This window comes from Gadus macrocephalus, chromosome 6 (assembly GCF_031168955.1).
Source record: "Gadus macrocephalus chromosome 6, ASM3116895v1".
In the NCBI taxonomy this organism is placed as follows: Eukaryota; Metazoa; Chordata; class Actinopteri; order Gadiformes; family Gadidae; genus Gadus; species Gadus macrocephalus.
The window spans coordinates 22,948,758-22,969,296 of record NC_082387.1 but is presented as its reverse complement, the minus strand read 5'-3'; the positions used below and the strand labels follow the sequence as shown (position 1 = coordinate 22,969,296).

The 20,539-nt window shown below is 46.4% G+C and overlaps 3 protein-coding genes across 5 annotated transcripts in view; 1 reads left to right on the top strand and 2 right to left on the bottom strand.

Moving 5' to 3' along the window:
- Positions 1 to 237: 237 nt before the first annotated feature.
- fhip2b (FHF complex subunit HOOK interacting protein 2B) lies at positions 238 to 10,457 on the bottom strand. Of its 3 annotated transcripts, none has more exons than XM_060053083.1 (18): positions 10,244 to 10,457; positions 9,530 to 9,608; positions 9,284 to 9,369; positions 8,723 to 8,806; positions 8,145 to 8,249; positions 7,873 to 7,992; positions 7,402 to 7,656; positions 6,829 to 7,028; positions 6,602 to 6,719; positions 6,355 to 6,431; positions 5,181 to 5,376; positions 4,579 to 4,739; positions 3,623 to 3,751; positions 3,356 to 3,446; positions 2,694 to 2,840; positions 2,349 to 2,489; positions 2,050 to 2,150; positions 238 to 1,471 (listed from the first exon to the last, which is right to left on the bottom strand). In XM_060053083.1, the coding sequence occupies exons 1-18, from the start codon at positions 10,292 to 10,294 to the stop codon at positions 1,369 to 1,371; spliced, it is 2,244 nt and encodes a 747-aa protein (XP_059909066.1). In that variant the 5' UTR covers positions 10,295 to 10,457; the 3' UTR covers positions 238 to 1,368. The 3 variants fall into 3 exon arrangements, with proteins under 3 accessions (XP_059909066.1, XP_059909067.1, XP_059909068.1); XM_060053084.1 differs by having other exon boundaries at positions 6,602 to 6,716; XM_060053085.1 differs by lacking the exon at positions 9,530 to 9,608.
- Positions 10,458 to 11,113: 656 nt separating this feature from the next.
- Positions 11,114 to 19,912, top strand: LOC132458795 (gelsolin-like). The gene is made up of 19 exons (XM_060053087.1): positions 11,114 to 11,260; positions 12,453 to 12,646; positions 13,052 to 13,206; positions 13,321 to 13,482; positions 13,717 to 13,776; positions 13,955 to 14,044; positions 14,163 to 14,252; positions 14,437 to 14,569; positions 14,664 to 14,752; positions 15,172 to 15,300; positions 15,414 to 15,500; positions 16,052 to 16,185; positions 16,513 to 16,603; positions 16,733 to 16,903; positions 17,845 to 18,019; positions 18,126 to 18,247; positions 18,625 to 18,702; positions 19,139 to 19,199; positions 19,545 to 19,912. The coding sequence occupies exons 2-19, from the start codon at positions 12,454 to 12,456 to the stop codon at positions 19,712 to 19,714; spliced, it is 2,190 nt and encodes a 729-aa protein (XP_059909070.1). The 5' UTR covers positions 11,114 to 11,260; position 12,453; the 3' UTR covers positions 19,715 to 19,912.
- Positions 19,761 to 20,539, bottom strand: part of LOC132458797 (transcription termination factor 1-like) — a 14,344-nt gene continuing 13,565 nt past the window's right edge. Inside the window, exon 12 of the mRNA XM_060053094.1 lies at positions 19,761 to 20,463. Within this exon, the coding sequence (XP_059909077.1) occupies positions 20,303 to 20,463 (161 nt within the window). The 3' untranslated portion in view covers positions 19,761 to 20,302. The remainder of the gene's footprint in view (positions 20,464 to 20,539) is intronic.

The window sequence follows — 20,539 nt, the reverse complement described above, 5'->3', positions numbered from 1 at the left end:
CTTTAACCGATAACTTTTTTTTTTGTTTAAAGTATTTCTGAAAATGTATCAAAGTGTAGCCTACGTAAGTACAGTGTTTGTACAATGGTGTGAATAAAACAATTAACGAAATTACTTAATAATACTTATATCACAAAGGACCACGACTGGAACCCACTTAACAATATCTCTCATGGCTCAAGATTAAGTTGTGACACAATTGGTTATATTCAACAGCAAAAGTCAGCGTTGTAACAATTCACATTCAAAACTTTAATCCATTTCCAATGTCATGATCGCATCAGTCGACTTTTTTCCAAATCAGAAATCAAAAATAGTAAAGAAGCAAACAAACGCATAAGAGTCACAGTAATATTTTCAGAATACATACACACCATAGTTTTAAATATAAATATTTGTGTAAAATATGCAGCATTTAGCAGATAATGAATGTGCTGTCCCGCAGTAATGCGCAACTTCAGACATGATGTGCAACCTCAACTAGACTGATGCCATTAAAGGGATAAGCGTAACGTTGATCATTAGTTAGACAGGAAAGACAGTGGGAGGCCGACTGGATTCGATTGCAGGACACTAGCAAGGCAGACTCTCGTTGTAGATTGTCTCCAGCTAAAGAAAATAAAAGTCTGCTATTTTCAAACGATAAAATAGTAAAAAAAATAAATTAATGGCCCACAACAATGTAATCACAGCCTTTTCTTTTTCATTTAACGGGGTGTTTCCATCAAGGAGTTGAAAGTGTACAGAATAGGAAGGAACCCTCATGCTTAAAATATAAAAAAAGAAAGAATACGTAAATATGTCCACACAATTTGCACGTACCGCTCTCGTAAGGCTCATAGGCCGCCAATCAGGAAGCAAAGGGGGACGGACAGAAGTTAACACAGAAGCGTGATTGGCTGTCGAGGGGTGATGTCACCGTTGCAATCTTCCCGACAGACTTCACTGATCAGCAGCCACACACGCTGGTGTCACACCACATCAACCCCAGTGCTGCGATGCCATTGGTTGCACCGTTCTACATCAGCTCAGCTGTCGGTCGACTCACAACACAAAGAGTGCCGTGCTCGTGGAACACGTTCCGTAAATACCCTCAAGAACCGATGTCCAGTGTTGAAAGCTTTGAGCACTTGAGCGCCGCTCCGAGAGAACAGCTCCTCAAATCCTCCTGAAAGTCAGCAGAAATAAGACTCTTTGGCTTGTAAATAAAATACTGAGGAATACGTCCATGGTCGCTCAGCTCCTCGGGAAAGGTTCAGAGTACAGATCCATGGAGACCCACAGTCCAGGTCTCTGACGCCTCAGAGAGGATGAGGCCGGACAGGTCCGCTGAAGGTCAACGGGAGCCCAGGGGAGAGGCAGGCGGAGTCAGTCGTGGTCCAGGGTTAGCTTAACGAAGGCTATCGCGGCTAGCTCCTTACAGAACTCCTCCAGGAGGATGATCCCTCTGAGCAGTGTCTGGTGCTCCTCCCTGCAGGCACAGCAGAGACTAGTTAACATATACATAACCCAGAGACTAGTTAACATATACATAAGACCAGTGACTAGAGAAGTCTGGGGCCCCCTGCTTGAGCTGCTCCCCCCGCGACCCGACCCCGGATAAGCGGTCGAAAATGAGATGAGATAAGACCAGTGACTAGTTAACATACATAACACCAGAGACTAGTTAACATATACATAAGACCAGTGACTAGTTAACACAGAGACTAGTTAACATATACATAAGACCAGAGACTAGTTAACATATACACAACACCAGAGACTATTTCACAAACACATTATACTAGAGTCTAGTTACCAGAGACTAGTTAACATGTCATAAAACCAGAGACTAGTTAACATACACATAACACCAAAGACTAGTTAACATATACAGTACATAACCATAGAGACTAGTTACCTTAGACTAGTTACATGATAGTAAATACCACCAGAGACTAGTTCATAGATATTCGATACAGAAGCAAGCTTCACTCCGTCAATAGAAGACGGACAGGTTGGGGCAGAAAGGCAGACAGAAAGGCAGCGATAGGTAGATTCAGGTCTTACTGGCTGTGTTGGTCCAATTCAAGGAGCTTTCTCCTCATCCGGATCAGCCTGTCTGATACGTCGGGGACCGCCTGGACCCTCTGCATCAACTCTCCGATCACCTAGGGTCAGACGGAACTCTGCGTTAATATCCCGATAAAAAACCTACACAGTAACAAACTAGAAACCCCTGTGGTCACACAGCCAAAAACTGCAGGTCTGTGAGCAAAATCTAAGCACTGCATTGTGGTCTTGCAGGATCCCCCATTGGACGAGGGGGTGTGGGGTTAGATGGAGGGCTACTATCCCGGGATGTTTACCCTGATGAGGACCGTGAAGAGGGTGCGTGCTCCCGGGGTGAGCGTGATGTACGGGTCCAGCATGAACTCCGTGATCACCGGGTGTCGAAACGCCGCCAGCCGGGACACCACCGAGGTGAGCTGGAGGTTCAGATCGTAGGGCTGTGGGTTGACATGCGCACGCACACGCACACACACACACACACACACACACACACACACACACACACACACACACACACACACACACACACACACAGAAACACGCGCACACACACACAAACTAGTGAGCATAACAGACTCACCCTAGTTACGGTTGCCTACTCTTGTACCTTTTTATTCAACAAATTGAATGGGACGAGATACCTGCTCCAAGAGACGTCCCAGGCGGTCGAACAGGACCTGGAGGAAGAGTCCTTCATAGAAGACTGTCCCCGCCACCACTGAGGAAGAGGAAGGAGGAGGAAGTTCCTCGACCCAGTCCTGCTGAGTGAGAGGGCCGCACGCCTCACACTGACACACACAGACAGACCGACCGACCAATTCATATAAAGTAGCTCATCAGAAAGAATAATACAGACACAGTTAACCAGGTTATAAAGTGGCATCAGCCCCCCAAATCTCGCAATGGTTACGAAGCCAGTGAATATACTCTGACGCTGTTGCTGGGGATGGATGGAGTAGGTGTGGTGGTGATCTCATTGACGGAATGTTTCTAGTTTGGGACTGCAGGCAGGGGAGGAGTGGGCTGGCTGTAGGCTTGTAAAAACTCTAGCGCCACCTATTGCATGAGGATGCCAGATTTATTTTAATACTTATTTTGACCACTCAACCTTACACATGGACATGATCTAGGTGAGGTCACCTCCACGAGTGCAGTCGGCTTCTGTTATAAGTTTAAATATTGTGCATTGATGAAGTGTGTAATGATATACTAGTTGGTTTAGTTGTAGTGTGTGGTGAGGAATTTGGGTTTAGTTTAAGTTGAGTTTGGGTGTGGTGGAGGTTTTATTGAAGTGATGTTCTACCAGAGAGCGTGCCTCCAGGACATATGAATCATAGCCTCCCTCCTGAACCAGCTGGGATGACTTCACTTCCTGTGGGACCAGACAGAGGAAACTAACACACACACACACAAACACACACACACACACTTAATTCAAGGGTACCCGAGGGTAAACATACCACATATTTATATGTACACGATGATGGCAGACATTCTCTGCCAGAAGTGTGTAAAAATGATGGACAGAAAACAACGTATTAGAGTACAATTAATTAGGACGTGAGGACACCTGTTGATGACGTCAGTGGAGTGGACGTGGCTGTTGAGCAAGGCTCCAGACGAGGCTGAGGAGGGCGAGGGGAGGGTCTGTCCATCAGAGTACAGGGAGTCTGGGAACCAGGGGTCCTCCTCCAGGTCTCTGCACGCGCACACACACACACACACACACACACACACACACACACACACACACACACACACACACACACACACACACACACACACACACACACACACACACACACACACACACACACACTTGCAGATTAACATCCCCAGTTAATTAATGTGTGTGGAAAGTATGCCGCAAATCCAGTCCTGAATGATTTCATTCTTTCAGACTTACAGCTAGACGCGATCTTGGAATGAAATGTGCAATCGCAGACCGAAAGCTAAATACTGGAGCTAGAGAACGGCGAGTAGGACTGCCCTGTCCAGAGCATCAAACCTCGAGACCCACGAGTCAAAAAAAAAGAAAAGAAATCTCCTACTGGGCCTAGATGGGCATGATGGTATTCCCCGTTGAAGGGACAGCGAACTATAGTGATCAGATGAATGGTTAACAGACCTCACAGGTGGACCTCACATTGCCTTCTGTTAACGGTCTACAAATTCACGTCATAACAGAGGCAAAAAAATATAAATTGGTAAATGTTCTCGTCCTGAATAGAGACTTCAGTCCCTACGAAACGTTTGAAAAAACACAGCCTTGCCACATTTGCGCTGTTGTGTGCTTTGTGCTGTTAACACCCCAGGAATTATCGTTTTTGAGACACACTACAAAATATTCAATTTTAATAGCGTTTCCTGGACTTTCGGCACAGGTCAAACAAATAGAATGATCTCCATTCTCCCCCACATTAATCAAACGGTGATGTCACCCTGCCGTTGATCCTAAACACAGCCACCCCCCCCCTCCCCCCTCCCTCCCGTGGTTGGTGGTAGCCCTGCCAGCCCCAGACTCACTCGTGGTCCTCTCCGCTGTCCGTGTGGCGGTCGTCCAGGGGGGCGGGGGTCAGGGTGAGGTACCGCCGCGGCTCCAGGTTCCTCAGCACCAGGTTATGCAGAATGGCCCCGTGGGGCTTCCGTAACAACTCCTCGAAGAGACGCAGGGAGGCCATGCTGATCTGCAGGACAGACAGACAGACAGACGTGGTGGAATACGGATAGAGAAAGAGACGCACAGACAGAGACAGATCATTAGGTGTGGCACACATACATATATGTATATGTCATTACGTGGCACACATTAATATATATATATATACAAAGAATATATATGACAGTAAAACCAACTCAAAGTCAAAAAAATGGAAACATGCCATCAGTTGTTTGACAATAGCAAACCTCCTTTCTGGAATTAATAAAGTGATGTTATCCATCAGCCTGTCTTCTCGATCTACCTGTCTAACAGTGTGCCTGTCTAGCGTCTATTTTTATATCCAACTCCTCAAGTTCTCTGCCCCATTCTCAGTCTATCTGCCTCCAACCTGACTTTGGTAGTGTCCCTCTCGTCTGCTGTTATGCCCGCCCGCCCGCCCGCCCACCCGCCCGTCCGTCTGTCTGACCTCCTCAGAGATGTGGTCACACTGTTGAATGAGGCGGCTCCGGAGGACGTGGGGGTCCTGAGATTCCGCTGGTTCCTCTGGCTGTGATTGGCTCCCCAGGAGAAACATGACCAGCCGGTCCAGAAGGGCAGTAGACCGGACCGCCTGGACCACTCTGCAGAGAACCACCGTGCTGAGGAGGACCGCTGACTCACCCCTGACACACACACACACACGCACGCACGCACGCACACACGCACACACGCACACACGCACACACGCACACACACACACACACACACACACACACACACACACACACACACACACACACACACACGCGCGCGCACACACACACGGTTCACTGATTGATTAGGACGTACTGTTCAGTAGGGCTGCAGTCAAAGAAAATCATGGTAGACTGAAAGCAATTATTCAAAACCTATGCTATCTCTAGATAACTTAAAATCGGCCTCAGTGCACTCTACTCTAGCTGGGAGCCTAAATACCAGGTGAGTGCTGTTTGTAGGAAGTCAGAGGGTTCCAAACCCTACATCATGCGTTGGATTTTAAATCTGATGTGACATGACGTGACACAATGTGTTTTAATTATTCATAATTAATGTTTTTTCTAACCCAATATAGCCTATCATTAAAATATTGAATACGTCGGCCTGCATATGTCCCCCCCCCCCCCCGCCCGTGAGAAGCATTTTTCTCTTTATACAAGTGACACCAGCGCTTGTCCAACCAATGAGGATTTGGTCTAAAAAGTGCATATCTACCAACCAATTGACCAACCGAACATAGTTGTAAGCCCTACAACAACTTACATGCCAATGAAGCCAAGCTAAATAAAGGAGTTGCTCCATTATGTAAAACAGATACCAGTAGCAACCCAACTGCTGCACCTAACTAACCTGCTAGAAGATGAGCATATAAATTAGACCCGTTTAAAGGCAGACGGCGGATGTGTTGCTTTGCAGGTCTCCAGGCATTGGGATTTGGTCTTTATTGATTGTCATGAAGAATTAGTTTAGCAATGGTTTGGTCGTATGGTGCATGCTTATCGTTGACCAGCAGTGTGTTGAATGTCTTTCATGAATAAACGTAATGTTAAATAAGGTTGTTTTGATGCCATGATAGAAACAGATCTGCAGTCAGTGAAAGGAAGAGCCAAAGAGAAGGTCCTTACGTAGACATGAGCTGAGGCAGCATGACTTCACTCAGCCAGAGGCTGTGGACACACCCAGACAGTCGCTCTGCTAGTACCTGCACACACGCACAGTGAGCATGAGGCCAAAGCCAAAGCAAGATGCAACAGAAGAGTATTTCTTCTGTAAAGGGACTATCATGCAGCACACTCTTTCAGACAGTAAATAGCATCGAATAGCATCAATCTGTCTTGAGTGACAAATTCCCTAGTAGCAGAAGAAGCTTACCTGGGGGGCTTCAGTCATCATGTGATCCAGGAAGTCCAGCCAACAGAAGAAGAGCGTGACGTGGTCGAGGCCTGGACATAGTAGGCTGTCATCGGGACTAGCTTTAGAGAACTGGCTGCTACATAATAAAGACAATAGACAACAATGAACAAACAGCATTCAGGCTGACCTGGAATACCCCACTGCGAATACAACAATAGTGTGTGTGTGCGTGTGGGTCCTTTCACCTCCAGGCAATCGGAGGCATGTTGAGTATATCTTGTGGGTCCAGCTCTTCTGTGGGGACCAGGGAGTAGAGCTGGACCAGCTTCCCAGCGAGGAGAGCTACTAGCTGGGTGCGCTGAGCCAGAGTCTCCCCTGAGCCTTCAAACTGCAGGCCCACCAACAGCAGCAGGCCTTCATGGGCCTTCTGTCGTACCCGGCCGCGCTGTGTGGAAACACCAGGCGTCCTCGTTACAACACGTCACACAGCACAACAGGAAACGACCCTGACACAACACATTACGATATGGCATCATGTAGCCGTCCAGCCACTGTAGGGTTGAAGGTTGAACTCCTGGTAAACATTGCCAGAGGTCTTTGAGAAAGAAACTCGATGCAGGGCAACTGCTGACTACCTCATCAAAAGTCTCAACCCATATTTTCATTGAATTTACCTCTGACTATGTTTTGTTTTAATCTCAACATATAAGCAGTTGATTTTTCGTTTTTACTACACAAAGGGAATAGAACCACACCACTGCAGTGTTTGTGCTTGCTCAAAGGAGATGTCATGGTGGTGTTGGTGGTGACGGTGTCACCTGGCTCTGCGTGAGATGGACCAGGGCAAACACCAGATCAGGAGCCTCGGCCTGAGGGCTGGCACAACCTGATTGGTCAAAGCTGGAGGCGCTGCACTCCGATTGGCTGTGGATTGAGTTGGTGGACTCTGATAGGTTACAGGGAGGGCTTGGAGATGTTGGGTCATCTGTATCGTTCTTAGTGTCTGGGCCATTTCTGTTCCCCGATTGGTTTGAGGTAGATTCTGTCATCTTGGATTTTGAAATGATAGGAATCTAAAAAAGGAAAGCAAACAAGAAGAAACATCCAAATGGTTACACAGCCAACATGAGCCCGCTAACTAGGCAACCGGTAAGCTGGTGGTGGTTAGTGAGCTCCCCCCCTTCCCTGTAAGCGTCTTTTGGTCATTGAAAAGCGCTATACAAAATAAATGAATTATTACTATTATTATTATTATTATTATTAAGCTGTTTCTGCTGTTGCTAGGTTACCTTTAGGACATAGTTGAGAAGGTATGGGTCCTGTTTGACCTGGGAGCACACGGCCAATAGGAACTGTGCTTCCTCCTTTTCTGACTGTGAACCAGGAAGTGCACAGAGCCCAATCAGCTTCTAGACAAAAACGACACAGCACATAAAGTTAGACAAGCGAGTGAGTGAGTGAGTGAGTGAGTGAGTGAGTGAGTGAGTGAGTGAGTGAGTGAGTGAGTGAGTGAGTGAGTGAGTAGAGGGAGTGAGTAGAGGGAGTGAGTGAGTGAACAAACCTGGATGGGCCTGTATATATGAAGCATCTGAAGCAGTGGTTTCTTGATCTGCATCAACAAACTGGATGCAAACAACAAGACCTGCTGCAACATACCAGGAGGATACTGTAGAGGAGAGAGGAGGTTGTTGATAGGTCAAACTTTATACAGATCTATTCAACATTATGTATCTTAACAGCTATGTGTCCATGCATCAGTTCCTCCACCAGGATTTCATTCATATTTTTCCGTGGATTGTAAGCAATATGCAATGATTTTTTTTCATTTATTACAGTACGGTTTCGGAATTTGTGAAAATGGCAGAAATTACTGATCAGATAATATATTTTGTTAATTTTGCAGATATATATTTCTGGTAAATAGATTAATTCGACATGGAGGCTTAGGTAATTAATGAACGTTTGTAAACAGGGATGATTATTTGTAAATAGACATGACGTTTCATGCGGGAAAGTGTTGAGTCAAGTGGAGTGAATTGTTGTGTGAAATCACAAATTCCTTGGGACTGACTTATGTTAGCTTCCGTATCCAATTAAAAGGATGCACTCTATGTGTCCATCCAGTGTGTGTGTGGGTACCTGGGCTTTTCCCAGAGTGCACAGCGTCTCCAGCAGTTTGTGTTGCAGCAGATACTCCAGACATGGCCCGGTCTCCTCCACCACCTGTCAATCAACCAGCAATCCAATCAGAAACTAACAAACAGCCAATGGAACCAGCAACCTAGTCCACCAACCGAACAACTAGTCAGCAACTTAACCAACCAAACCGTAATGAATGGTCTCTGACGTGATCATTCATCCTAAAAGGTCCAGCTCCAAGGATGCACCTCTTCAAGACTTCCTCAAATGAGCTTCAGCTCACGGGTCTGTTACAAAACCTTTTCTTTATAATCGAGCTAAGGCTTGATCGCTCAAGCTTCGAGTGAGAGTACTAATTGTCGAGCCCAAGGAAAGGAACAATGTTCAAACTTGAAGGTGACCCTAAGCTGAGCTGGTCTGGGCCAATCACGACCTTTACGATGTGGTCATAAAGCGGCATGATGAGCTGGAATACAATGAACATGAATGTAAACAATGGTGATCAAGTAAGATATCTGGGGAATTAGCAATAACTACTGGAACCAAGCCGATGTGTCCTACCTGCTGTCCCTCCTCGTAGACCAAGATGTCCAGCATCTGCTTCAGACGCCAGGGAATGTCAGTCTGTCTGGCTGGACGCTCTTCATCTGCCAGGACACACACACACACACACACACACACACACACACACACACACACACACACACACACACACACACACACACACACACACACACACTAAATTAGGCATCAGATAGACAGGGCCTAGTTAGGTGTCAGATAGACAGGTATCAGATAGACATGTACCAGTGGTCTGGATGTAGTAATTTGTGATTCCTTTCCAGTGTTCCACAAACGACTCCTTTAAGTCCACTGAAGGCTCCCTCTGTGTGAGAGACAGACAGGCAAGTAGAAAGACTGGGAGTAAACGGAGAGATACACAAGCCGAGATATACAACAATTCATCAGTCTATCTTGACCGGTAAATAAATCAAGATATCTTGTTGACAACAGTCAAACGGTGGTTTATCTATATGCTCATCACGTGAGTCTCCGACAAAGTGTGTGACAGTGCAGGGGAAGGAATGTAGTCTAGCCTTAAACCTGAGCTTCCATGCACTAGTTTGCAAACAACATCGAGGTAACTCTCTTGGGAACTTTATTATCCAAAATCGGACAGATCCTTTTCAAAACGACTAGTGACAATGCCAGTGATATTAAACGGTTTAAAACACAATGTCCAAACACGAACAGCAGATACGATCAGTGGATCACCCGTTCAACTTATTGCATATTTTCACGGTGAAACTCAACACATGGTGGTCAAAACACACACATGAAAAGTTTTCGTGTCAAAGAAGCTATCTACATGGTTTCATTAAAGAGAGGGAATGGTGAAAATATGCTATTTTGTGCAGCTACTATGTTTACCGGGGGCACATCAACACTAGTTGTTAAAGTGGAGCTAACCAGCTAGTGGAGCCCGCTAGGCTGTCATGACGCCAACACAACAACACTCACCGTCTCCAGCGCCTGCTGGAAGAGGCTGGTCAACTTGCTGAACATCTCCATGTAGCTTCCGGATTACTTTAAAACAGAATATCGGTTAAAAAAACTCATTCCTCCCCCGGGCAGCCCTGGCATGATTCCGTAATGACAGCGACAACAACCCCTACGTTGTTGGCGATAGGTCTCGCCTGTTTTGTGTGTCGGCAGGGCAGTTCTCTTTGTGTCCACTAGAGGCCAGTGTCGATGAGTTTAAAACTATTTCCACTCAAAACTACTGGGAAATAAACCAGTACAGTATGTTTATTTTTGTGAAGGTGTCACTGAATTAAAGATATTAATTAACTGTCAATGTACAACTAAGAATCTCCGAAAACTAGGCAGGAACAAGTAGGAATGTTCCCTGTAAGCTTTGGACAGACCTCAGTATTACTTAAGTTGTACGGTTGGGTTTGAGTGAGCTGGTATTTGTATTTGTCTGGAAACATACTTCGTCCCGCTGTTGACACAGCGAGTAGCTTGGAGACGGGCCTGCATGCGTTACTTTATCTTGGTTAACATTAATCAACATGTACGTTGTCGCAAAATATCAAACTAGCATCATTGAACATCATTAATTTTTTACATACTACTAAAAGAGGTCTACTATTAAAAGAGCAACTCCATGGTTAGTTCCAGAGGCTTGTAGCCACAGGCTATGGAGGCAGATGGGATAGGAATCCTGGCCAAGGGGTGGAATGTGGGCAAAACACCGGGCTTGCCCAGTCGTCAACAGGCTTCATCTCACCGTGGAGTGCTCCGGGGACAGAGACGATACCGGAACTCAACCAGGAAGGGTGCGGCTGCTCCGGGGGGGAGGGAGTGGTCAGGGAGGGAGGGGTGACAGGACAGGTAACAGGTAAACCTACCTGGTGACGGTGAAGTATCCCATTCTCTCCTCTCTTTGCGGAATAGAAGCTGTCCTCATATTTCATAGCGACCCTTTTGTCTGTCCAACTTCATTACAACAGGGCATCAGCACACGCACGACAGGTATGGATTCTGTCAGATATTCTCTATAAGTTTTGTATTCTCAATTCATAATTTGTCTTTAATGACAAATCTTTTTTTCCCCCTGCTTTGCCTTTTTGAGGTGAGGCTTAGGGTAAGTGTTACATAACCCTGTTCAGACTGAATACGGTCTGAATGGGCTTTAATTATTGGACCAATGATAAAACATCCATTCAGAATGGGATTCCCCCTCTTTAGTGAAACGGGAGAAGGAACCGTCCTGTAATTGTCATCATCACTGGATGTCAACATAATTGTGTGTGTGTGTGTGTGTGTGTGTGTGTGTGTGTGTGTGTGTGTGTGTGTGTGTGTGTGTGTGTGTGTGTGTGTGTGTGTGTGTGTGTGTGTGTGTGTGTGTGTGTGTGTGTGTGTGTGTGGAGGAGGGCTTTGTGTAAACACGGAAACAGCAACTTCTGTAAACTTTACTGTATAGGCTCACGTTCCAACCTGTCTCGGTTCCGTATTGTAACACTGAGTGATTTAATTGTTTCGATGCAAAATGGAGTGCTCGAACACCATGCGTCTATATGCCGGGCACACAGCCCATATGGGCAAGGACCTGTCCTTACTTTGCGTTGGGAGTCGGGACAGGCTATATGTTGAGCTATTACAGATTCACGTTTCCCTATTGTTTTGGGATTCATTTAAACTTGATGAATCCTAACATGATGGTATTCTTCTAGTTGAAAACCAAAATAACATCAAGTATTGTCTGAAACGATCCATTCCTTGGAATGATCATTTATAATTGATTGCAGACAACAATAAACTAGCTGGTCCATGACATGCAGGCACCATGGTAACACGTTCTAAGAAATAAATAATAGAGTGACGGTTAAATCTAGCTGGAGTGGATAGGGATTAAATATGCTGTGTATTGCGACGAGAACGTGGAATCATGGAGTGAGTGAATGAATGAGGTACTGACAGATTTGCATAAATCGGGCCAATTGACCACTAGGCTAGCCTTGATGTGCCTGTATACAGGGCCGGAATTGACAATGAATGACAATGAGGGCATATTATAGAAATATGATCCATAAAAAAACTTTTTGAATATCTCCAGCATTAACCCTGACATTAGATGCATCTCCCGTTGACGGACAAATCGATCCACCAAGTCACGGTGAAGTCATCCCATTAAAGTGAGGTTGTGGCGGCCCCCTGTGTTCAGGATGGTGAGCCACCCAGAGTTTGAGCGCGCGGGCAAGCAGAGCGGGCTGCAGGTGTGGCGGGTGGAGGACATGGACTTGGTGCCGGTGCCGCCGTCCAAGTACGGATCGTTCTACAGCGGCGACGCCTACCTGGTCCTCAAAACGGTCAAACAAAGGAGCGCAGGCCTGCAGTACGACTTGCACTTCTGGCAAGGTACCGGTGAACAGGGCGGGTTGGCCAGGGGAGGTGGGAGGAGGTAAGAGGGCAGAAGGAGAGGGAATGACAAGATTAAAAAGATGGAGAGATGGAACGGGACTGGAACCAACCCAACATTTGGGTTCTCCTGACTCGAAGCCAAAGAGGCTGGGTGGTGTTTGATTTTTGATTTCTTATATATTTCTTAGAGATGAATTTAAGCTTGTGTTTGTGTGATATTGTGTCCTTTACATGTTTTAAAGTTTACAAAATACATTTTATAAATAGGCAGAGATGAATAACACTAATACCTGAGGTAAAACGACGTGCTAAAGAAAGCGTACCTCATACAAAGTCAGATCATACTAGGGTCCAAATCTAAATCAGTTCAGAGAAACTCAAAGTGCTCTGTTGTCATCCCAGGGAAGGACTGCTCCCAGGATGAAAGTGGGTCTGCAGCCATCTTTGTAGTTCAGATGGACGACTACCTGGGAGGGAGACCAGTCCAGTACCGAGATATCCAGGGCCACGAGTCCAGCACCTTCACCGGCTATTTCAAGAGTGGACTCCAGTACTTGGTGAACAACTTTCCCATAACACAATACTATCTTTCCTGATCCTTTTTTAGCTGGCAGTCGTAAATATGCCTCTTTTTGCATTATTTTTTTTTGTTTGTTTGCTTCTGACATCAGAGCGGGGGCGTGGCTTCGGGGTTCCGCCATGTGGAGACCAATGATGTTGACGTCCAGAGGCTGATGCAGGTCAAAGGTCGGCGTGTGGTCAGGGCGACCCAGGTGCCAGTGAGCTGGGAGAGCTTCAACCAAGGAGACTGTTTCATTCTGGACCTGGGAGAGGTGAGACCGCAAGCCAGGCAGACCAACTTTAAACAAACAGACTGACAGACAGACATACAGACGTTAGATAAGCGGTTTGAAAGGGAGACATAATGATAGATGCAGACACACAAGCATTTCTTCAGACAGATGGACATACATAGACGGACATTCAGTCTAACAGAGACAGAGAGGGACAATGAGCAGACAAACAGACGGACAGGAAGGTGATTAAAGCTGTTTTTCCCTCTACAGGTGATTGTCCAGTGGTGCGGTTCCCAAAGCAACCGATTTGAGAGGCTGAAGGCCACTATCGTAAATGACCACACACACACACACACACACACACACACACACACACACACACACACACACACACACACACACACACACACACACACACACACACACACACACACACACACACACACACACACACACACACACCTGCATGTTAAGTCAACATAATTAATTAACAATCCTTTGGGCCCAGGTCTCCAAGGGTATCCGTGACAACGAGCGTTGTGGGCGTGCTGAGTTGCAGATCTGTGACGAAGGGTCGGAAACTTGCCACATGCTGGAGGTAAGGGTCTCGGATCTACATACACCACAGTGGTGAAGGACTAGATGATGGAGGGAGGACGAGTGGCTTTGAAAGGATGTGGGGGAGTGATGGAAGGACTTTGGCCCCATGTGTTCAGATCTTGGGGGAGAAGCCAGACCTGCCAGAGTCTCAAGTAGAAGACACCAAAACAGACTCCTCCAACAGAAAACTAGCCAAGCTGTACAAGGTATATCGGGCGGTCAAGCATGAAAATGTATACAAAAGTATGTGTGTGTGCGTGTGTGTGTAAATATATATCATCATATATAACAACATGAATTGTAATCATTAGTTTCATAGCCAGCCACAAAGTGCAGAGATAATTTGAACTGTATGTATGTTGTAACTGTCTGTATGTCTTTTTGTGTAAGGTCTCCAATGCCGGTGGTGAATTGGAGGTAACCACGGTATCGGAGGAGAATCCATTTTCCCAGCAGGCCCTCCAGTCCAGCGAATGCTACCTCCTCGACAATGGTTCCAACGGAACCATTTTCATCTGGAAAGGTACCCCCGTAGGAGGGGACAGAAACCCATCCGTAGGTCCGCCGGGGACATACAAGGGGCTCTAAGACTGAACCTCTGTGTGCGTTTCCTTCAGGGAGAGAGTCCAACACTGCTGAACGCCATGCTGTGCTAGACATCTCCCAACAGTTCATCACCAAGATGGGCTATCCAACTCACACACAGGTAGACCAACACACTCACACACAGGTAGACCAACACACTCACACACAGGGTAGACCAACACACTCACACACAGGGTAGACCAACACACTCACACACAGGTAGACCAACACACTCACACACAGGGTAGACCAACACACTCACACACAGGTAGACCAACACACTCACACACAGGTAGACCAACACACTCACACACAGGTAGACCAACACACTCACACACAGGTAGACCAACACACTCACACACAGGTAGACCAACACACTCACACAACAAGGTCCAACAGAGATATGGTTCCATCTGTTGTTGTTGTTGTTGCTGTGTAGGGTATTGTATTCGCTCAGTAAATCCCACACAGAGCTAGCGAGCTAACCTCAGTAACCCAGCAGGGGTATGTGCTGATGGAGTAAGTTCCTCCTCCCTTCAGGTCCAGATCCTACCAGAGCAGGGTGAGACCCCGCTTTTCAAGCAGTTCTTCAAGACCTGGCGCACCCCAGAGGACACCGTCGGCATGGGAACCGGCTATGTGTCTAATCATATCGCAAAAATCGAGAAGGTCAGCTAATCGGACGACAATATAAAACGTATTTCAGTTTGTGTGATCCCGTTTCTACTAACAATCATTATTTTCATCTTTAATTCATGTATCCATCTCTCCCTTTTTGTCAGGTACCATTTGATGCTTCTGAGCTCCACCAATCAAATGCCATGGCTGCCCAGCACGGCATGGTTGATAGAGGAGATGGAGACAAACAGGTATGTTAGAACACTAACTAATAGGTTATGTTTGAGTTAACCTCGTCCACACCTTCCGCAACGACATTCATCGTACATTGGTTTATGATAATGGGAAACCAACCCTGTGCATTTGAAAAATGAGTCAACTTTTTAGTTTTTCATCATATTCAAATCAACTTCTCAAAGACCTCCAAAAATATAATTTTGCAACACCCACTCTATTTCATCCTTCGCTATATATAACTCAAATCGTATACACTTCAAACTCTGATTATCACTTTATCTATAGTTATTTTTTTGTGCATGTGATTATTAACGGTTTTAAAAGCTGAAATGTCTCATCCTAGCAGAGTGTGAGTGAATGGCATAGCGGCAAGCAAATCAGGGTCAAATTTGCCCATTTCCATAACCTGCCTGCAGGACCTGGTCCCATGGTTGCCAGGCAACAAACTCCTCTCCAGACAGTTGCTGAAGGAGAGACATTTTAGAAGAAGATTCATTGCCATCATTCATACTGATAACACCTCCCTGGTCTGTCCCTGTTCCTGTGACCCTCTGGCCATCTGTAGATCTGGCGTATGGAGGTTTCTGATAAGGTTCTGGTGGACGAGTCTCTTCATGGCCAGTTCTACGGAGGAGACAGTTACATCATCCTGTACAACTACCAGCACCAGGGCCGCCAGGGACAAATTATCTACATCTGGTAAAGCCTCAACCTCCTATTTCCATATATCCTGGTACTACATCCATACCCTGGTTAAACCTGACCCTAGCCTGGTACAACATCTAATGCTAAGTACAGTATGGTAGTACAACGGCTGCTATAACCTACTGAAGCTTTTCTTAGACTACGAGTTGGCAGCTTTACAACACGCACTGAAAATTCTGAGCACACCAGACTCTGGGATCCTTTTGAGTGGTACGGTCCTATCGACGGACTGAATTTGACTGTTGGGTCCCGAGATGAAAAGTAACAAGAACCCACATCATACAGAGCCGACAGCAAAACCACCCTCCTTACTTTCTACAGGCAGGGGGCGGAGTCTAGTCAGGATGAAGTGGGAGCGTCCGCCATCTTGGCTATGCAGCTGGACGACGAGCTTGGAGGAGGAGCTGTGCAGGTGTGTGGACACACACGCACACACACACACACACACACACACACACTCTAAGAGCAACACAAGGGTGTGTTTAACATTTGTTTTCTAAGATATGTACATTAAAGGAGAGTTATGTTTTCCTTTGTGTAGGTCCGTGTGATCCAGGGCAAAGAGCCCGCCCATCTCATCAGCCTGTTTGGTGGAAAGCCAATGGTGGTGTACCGCGGAGGCACCTCCAGAGATGGCGGCCAATCAGAGGCAGCAGACAACCGCCTGTTCCAGGTGCGAGCCAATCCGGCCGGCTGTAGCCGAGCGGTGGAGGTGAGTCCCTCAAAGTGCTTCAGTCGCCTTCCAACCAAACCACAGCCACTCCATCCTACAACTGTGAGATGAGTGCCAGTTCGACCCCTACTCCCTACCGCTTTGTTTGGAGCCGCTCTTTAATAATAATGATAATAATAGATTGTTTTTTTTTTACAGCGCTTTTCTAAGTACTCAAAGACCTTTTACAAAAAGGAATACATGCAGACAGTACAGACACTCAAACAAATAAACAACACTACTACAATAGACAACACATTAAGAGAGAGAGAGAGAGAGAGAGAGGGTGGAAGATGGCGGAGGATGATTTGTCAGATGTTGTAGGTGGTCCTGAAGAGATGGGTTTTAAGTTGACTTTTTTTTTTTTTTTTTGGACGTCGGATCTTTGACGGTGCTTAGAACTCGGCCAGAATAGTAAAAGAAACACTAGGAAATGGGACAGATGCCCAGACATCATTATTTGCAAACAACACATTCATATTTCTCAAGAATATTCAGAATAGAATATTCAGAAAAGTATGTTAAATATAATATTACAAAATAATTGTTTCAGATTGACATACAATCATAGATGGCTTATAAACAGCTTGTTCATACACTGTACAAATATGAAAATGTAAAGGATATTCCAAATTAGTTCTGATTTTTCGATATCTTATTGCCACGGTATCATCACATTTGTGAGGTTCATGTTTGCGGCAAATGCATTCTGGGGGTTAAGTCTTCTACTTCTACCTCATGGAGCCAGCATTTGCATTTGTTTATTTTGTAGACATCCAGAGAGCCAAAACCCAAATACAGCTACACCCATTGTTCAATTGAGACACCACACCCTTCAGAGTGGCAAGGAGTAGGGACAGTAATGGGACCTGCCTGGGTCTCTCTGTCTAACTCTCTCTCTCTCGCTCTCGCTCTCTCTCTCTCTCTCTCATATCACCTAGGTGGAGCCTGTCTCCTCCAACCTGAACTCCAGTGATACGTTCCTGCTGCTGAGTTCAGGTGGCAGCTGGGTGTGGCAGGGACAGGGGAGTGTTCCAGAGGAGGCCGAGGGAGCCAATCAGGTGGCTGCCCTGCTTGGCTGCTCCGCCTCTATCGTGTCTGAGGGGGACGAGTCCGGTAAGATTCTACTGCCAAGCACCCGCAGCTTTTATGGTGGGTACTAGAAATGATGTAGTCGCCGTGGTCATGTGTTTTGTAAACGTGTGTGTGTGTGTGTCATTAGATAATTTCTGGGATGCGCTGGGAGGGAAGGCAGAGTACTGTACATCACCAAGGCTGAAGGACCAGATGGACTCACACCCACCTCGCCTTTTCGCCTGCTCCAACAAGACCGGAAACTTCCTGGTGGGTGTCATGGCATCTCCAATAAAACGTCTTTAAAGGGGACATATTATACCACCAGGTGTGATTAGCCTTACAAGACGTTTCGAAAATCTGCCCCATATGACATCACTAGTGGGGGTGTCCACCTAGATCTGTGCTGAATAGATGAGCAACGTTTACTTCAGTTTACTGGGTAGGCTGGTAGACTAATAATCTATCCAGCACACATCTAGGTGGAGACACGCACACTAGTGATGTCTTATGGGGCAGATCTTCCAAACGGCTTGTAAGGCTAATCACACTCACACCTGGTGGCTTAATATCTCCCCTTTAAGATGTCTTTATGCCGGCGTGGTGGAGGTGTGTCTTCTGACGTGCAAGTGTGTTTCTCCCTTTAGATCGAGGAGGTCCCAGGGGAAATGACCCAAGAAGACCTGGCTCCTGATGACGTCATGCTCCTGGACGCCTGGGACCAGGTGTGGCTCGGCCTCGCTCTCCACACCTTATCACTGATGCACACTTCTACCCTTCCTCCTACAGCTGCTGCTGGGTCCTAAACCCACCCCGTTGCACAACATTGAAGTTGGCGTGTTCGCATTGCATGGTGAACTGCTGTGGTTTCCATAGGGAACAATATAGCCACCTGTACGGTGGGATGTTCGTCTCCAGTCAAAACACGTTATTTGCAAAGATATCCTTGATCAACTGCATTCAGCAGTGGGTGGGCAGAGGCAGTTCCCCCGGACCCCCAAGGCACACAGACTGTGGCGTGGGGGGGGGGCGACCGCAGGCCAATGCGCGCTACAATTTGGACGCCATTTTGTTTCTGCGAACACACCAATGCCAGCTGCCAGGTACATGGGGGTCCCGTGCTCCCTCTGACTCCCCCCTCTGCTCCACGCCCTGCCTCAGGTGTTCGTCTGGATCGGCAGCGAGGCTCAGCCTGAGGAGAAGACCGAGGCCATGGCTTCAGGTGAGCGGGGGCGGCCAGCGGAACTCTTTGTTTTCTGAACCACTTCCTTTGACCCCATTTTTAGGCAAATGTTTGAACCAAACAATGTCTCCTGCGGTTGAGCTGGTCCAGCCAGTGGAGCTAGTTCGGCTTGGCTGGCAGGTTAAATTAATTAGTGGTCTATTCTTATGGAGGCAGATGAGCTGAAACCACCATGCCTTGTTTGAATTGGCTCACTTGTGCTATCCTTTGTTCATTCCATTCATAGTACACTATTTAGGGAAGTCCCTGGCACTCCAACAGGGGTAACCCTAGTAATTTGTTTTTAATGCTCATCTGTATTTACTGTGAACCTGTCTTGTCTAGCTGCCACCTACATCCAGACAGACCCGTCCAACAGAGACCCCCGCACCCCAGTGACACAGGTCAAGCAAGGATTTGAACCCCCAACCTTTACTGGCTGGTTTCTGGGATGGGACTTTGAATACTGGACCAGTGACCCATTGGAAAGGGCTATGGAAGGCCTTCACATCTGAAACCACAGACTAGTTTCCTGTTGTTCTTATGGGATCTTTCAGAGACTGGAACATCTTGTGTTCTTCTTTGCTGTTATTTTTGGTCAGTTTATAATTTAGTCCATCCAGTTTATACCTTTTTTTTTTAACAAAGAAAAGTAATGTTGTTTCAGACGGTTAGCATAGCATAACAAAGAGCATAGTGTTTCTTAAAGGCTAGTATGAACACCGTTGATTAATCAGAATGGTCTGATTTGGCTGGAGCTATATGATGTGTTGTAAACTATAGAATGTAAAATTATACTCTAAAGTGTAAACAATAAACAATATCCAAACAGTATTTAATTCATGAATTAGATGTTACAATGTTTGACAAAGATTATAGTTTTACAATGATTGGTTTTTAAAAAGTTGCTTTAAAAAAAACAAACCAAAATCAAGGGGAAGTTCTGTACATCTAAGCCCATGCAGAACAGTGTAACGCTCGCTTCCAGTCGACCGCGAGCTCCGAGGCAAAATCGGACAGGAGGGCGGGACATCGGTAACACAACCAGAAGGATCAGATCTGTCCCTTAGGTGTGGGCGCGCTCCTTCCTTGGGCTGTACAGGTCAGGCGGTGAGGTCGAGCTCCACAAACTCCTCCTCAGAGAAGATTTGTGACAGCACGTACCTTTGTCGAACCTCCTCCGACTCCAGAGGGCAGACATCCTCCAGCCTCACCTTCCTCCTCAGCATGGGGATCACTTTATCGTGCAGGAAGTCAATCGTCTCTACAGGAAGGAGACACGGTGCATGTCATTATCCGAAGATGGTGACGATGGCTGTCCATCGCTGTTCGCCTTGAAC

Excerpts from the sequence above, each read along its gene's own strand:
- fhip2b (XM_060053083.1), bottom strand. The coding sequence starts at position 10,294 with ATGGAGATGTTCAGCAAGTTGACCAGCCTCTTCCAGCAGGCGCTGGAG. Across the intron at positions 6,720-6,828 it reads ATGCCTCCGATTGCCTGGAG|CAGCCAGTTCTCTAAAGCTA; the intron begins GTGAAAGGACCC and ends TTTATTATGTAG. Across the intron at positions 2,151-2,348 it reads TCTTCACGGTCCTCATCAGG|GTGATCGGAGAGTTGATGCA; the intron begins GTAAACATCCCG and ends GTCTGACCCTAG.
- LOC132458795 (XM_060053087.1), top strand. The coding sequence starts at position 12,454 with ATGGTGAGCCACCCAGAGTTTGAGCGCGCGGGCAAGCAGAGCGGGCTG. Across the intron at positions 12,647-13,051 it reads CGACTTGCACTTCTGGCAAG|GGAAGGACTGCTCCCAGGAT; the intron begins GTACCGGTGAAC and ends TTGTCATCCCAG. Across the intron at positions 18,248-18,624 it reads ACAAGACCGGAAACTTCCTG|ATCGAGGAGGTCCCAGGGGA; the intron begins GTGGGTGTCATG and ends TTCTCCCTTTAG.